Below are 2,734 nucleotides of genomic sequence, written 5' to 3' on the forward strand. Positions count from 1 at the left end.
TTTCTGAGAGGGAGAAAGAAGTAAAATGGGATGAGAGACTCATGTATGATCTCAGAACCTACCTCAATTAACATGAACATACATTGATTTGATTAATGATTTTGTGAAAAGTAATTTAATAGTGTTCTTTACTAACTTACAGGAAGTATATTCATATGTGGTGCATTTTGACATATAGCTAACATTCCAAGAGATTAGAACTTCTGCAGGACAAGACAGCCAGAGTTAACTATAAACCAAAAGTCATGTAACATTTGAGACTCTGAAGGACTTTTGTTTCTCCAGCAGTTATTATTTGGACTTTATTGCTCAAATCCATATTTCAGTTTATTAAAAACTACCTTCAAAATGTCCCATTCTCTTAAAAATTCAGAGATGAATATTTTTTACCATACTTCATAATCACAGTTCTCTTTTTTATTGTTTAGTTAATGGAGAAACATTTCAATAAATGTGGTCATTGGTGAAAAGTTTGTGAAGATATGGTGTACACTAGTCATCCTAAATCAGCATCCCTTCATTCACAGATATAATTTTGAAAATTTGATACAAAAAAAGTGAGAGACAAAACAACATCCAGAATGACAGTTTCTGTGAATGTCTTAAGGCTCATCTTCTCTGTCATGTAAGTCCCAGGGCAGCTTCTTGCTCCTCCAGGGTTTCTGACACACTCAGGATGTGGTTGCAACACTGTGTCTTGCACAGTAATAGACTGCAGAGTCCTCAGATGTCAGGCTGCTGAGCTCCATGTAGGCTGTGCTGGAGGATTTGTCTGCAGTCAATGTGGCCTTGCCCTGGAACTTCCCATTGTACTTAGTACCACCACTTCCATAAATCCATCCAACCCACTCCAGGCCCTGTCCAGGCCTCTGTTTCACCCAGCTAACATAGGTGCTAGTGAAGGTGACGCCTGAAGTCTTGCAGGACAACTTCACTGAGGTCCCAGGTTTCCCCAGTTCAGGCCCTGACTGATGAAGTTGTACCTGGGAGTAAACACCTGTGAAGAAATAGAGTAGATTGTTAGAGACCTTGTCACTTCAGTCCCTGTCTTCACCTCAGGTTTGGAATTAGAAATCCCTTACCTGTCATTACTGACAAAAGGAAGAGAATGATACAGCTCCATCCCATGGTGTGGGCCAAGTGTGCTCAGTGACTTTGGAGAAGGCACTGATCATATGTTGCTGTTGGGTGTGGATATTCCTGTATTTATGATAATAGACTCAGAAAATTTGCCTATTCAAGAACAGGGAACTTCTTAAATAAGCACCTAGTTCAGTTTGAGAAGGTGTTGGAGGACATTTGAGTCAAGCAACACAATGGTGAAGTTCAAGGCCTGATCCTGTCCAAAGAAATGTATCGCACAACATTCCCTCAGCTCTGCAGATGCTGTGGCTGTAACAATAAGGACCTAAACTCTCAATGGATAACTGGCCTGAGGCAGTTTCTCCACTTTGTGACGAGGTTGTTATCTTGATTTAGAGAAGGAGGTTGTGATGATAATGGTGGTAAAGTTTAAAAACTTGCTAAATTTTTAGAAATTATAGCCTCATTTCAAATGATTAATATTTGCCATATCAGAAGGTTTAATAGAAAAACTCACTGAAGTGACCTAAAGAAGGACACCTCAGAAATATTCATACATTAATGTTTAATACAGCACCATCTATCATAACTTACAGAAATAAACTTCATTCCTGTCAGGAGAAGATTGCACCAAAAAGACATGGCTGTATGTGTAACACAACAGGAATAGGTCACCTGACAGAATAAGGAACTTATATCACCTTTAGGAAAATCAATGCCACTGGCAATAACTGTATGAATTAAAATTATGTATGAAATACAGGTACTATATGAAACTCTAAGTAGTTTTTATATATTGGATAAGTACACAGAACTATTTGCGCAGATATCTAACAGCTTAAAAATGAAACTCTTTAGCAGAATATAGCAAAAACAGGAATATCAATAAATTGAAGGGTAAGATTTGTGGGGGAAATAAGCACAGTGTAAAACAGACAAGTATAAAACAAGTATAAAACATATATAAAATTGTTATCTTCATTTTTCAAAATAATTGTGCTTATTCTATAAAATTTTCCTTCATGTATAAATTATATTGTGATCATGTCTATCCCCAACTGTTACTATGAATTCTTTAGAACCTTCCAAAATGTCTTTGTTTTGTTTCATAATAGCAGAGTAAGTCCAAGCTGTGCTATACATATAAAAATAGGTGTGTCTTTCCATAGTAAAGAAGGTGATGAAGGAGCCTCTAGAGACCTTCCCAAAAGTGATTATACTTTTTTCATCACTCATTCAATACCAATAGAGTCAAAGTTTGGAGTTGGCCAATGAAGAATCCCTGTCTACTATGTTGCAATATTTCGTCAAATTTTTAATTATTTTTTCATGAAGTACATCCCAATCAAAATTTCTTGTTACTCTTCTCTCTCACCCATACTTCTGTCTCCCACGGATGCATCCTTCTCTGTCTCCATCCAGAAAATTGCAGACATTCCAGAAAAATCCATAAAATATGGCATAATAAGCTACAATAAGACCAGGCAAGAACCATATCATCAGCCTGAGTTAATCAACCCAGTAGAAAGAAAAGTGTCCAACATGTATGGCAAAAAATCAGAGCGACCCCGTTTCCAGTGTCAAAGGTTTTGTGGCTGGTTTGGTGTTTTACAACCTTCACTTTAGACCTTGCATTGTTACAGAAGGTATT

General features: G+C 37.1%; 1 gene segment (V, D, J or C); it reads right to left on the bottom strand.

Annotated features, from left to right (window-relative positions):
- Nucleotides 1–671: 671 nt before the first annotated feature.
- On the bottom strand, nt 672–1,176 carry LOC148120328 (immunoglobulin heavy variable 1-84-like). The segment is given in 2 exon segments: nt 672–997; nt 1,083–1,176. Coding segments are annotated over 2 exon segments (372 nt in total).
- Between the last annotated feature and the right edge of the window lie 1,558 nt (nt 1,177–2,734).

This window comes from Myodes glareolus, chromosome 11 (assembly GCF_982192425.1).
Source record: "Myodes glareolus chromosome 11, mMyoGla1.1, whole genome shotgun sequence".
NCBI lineage: Eukaryota > Metazoa > Chordata > Mammalia > Rodentia > Cricetidae > Myodes > Myodes glareolus.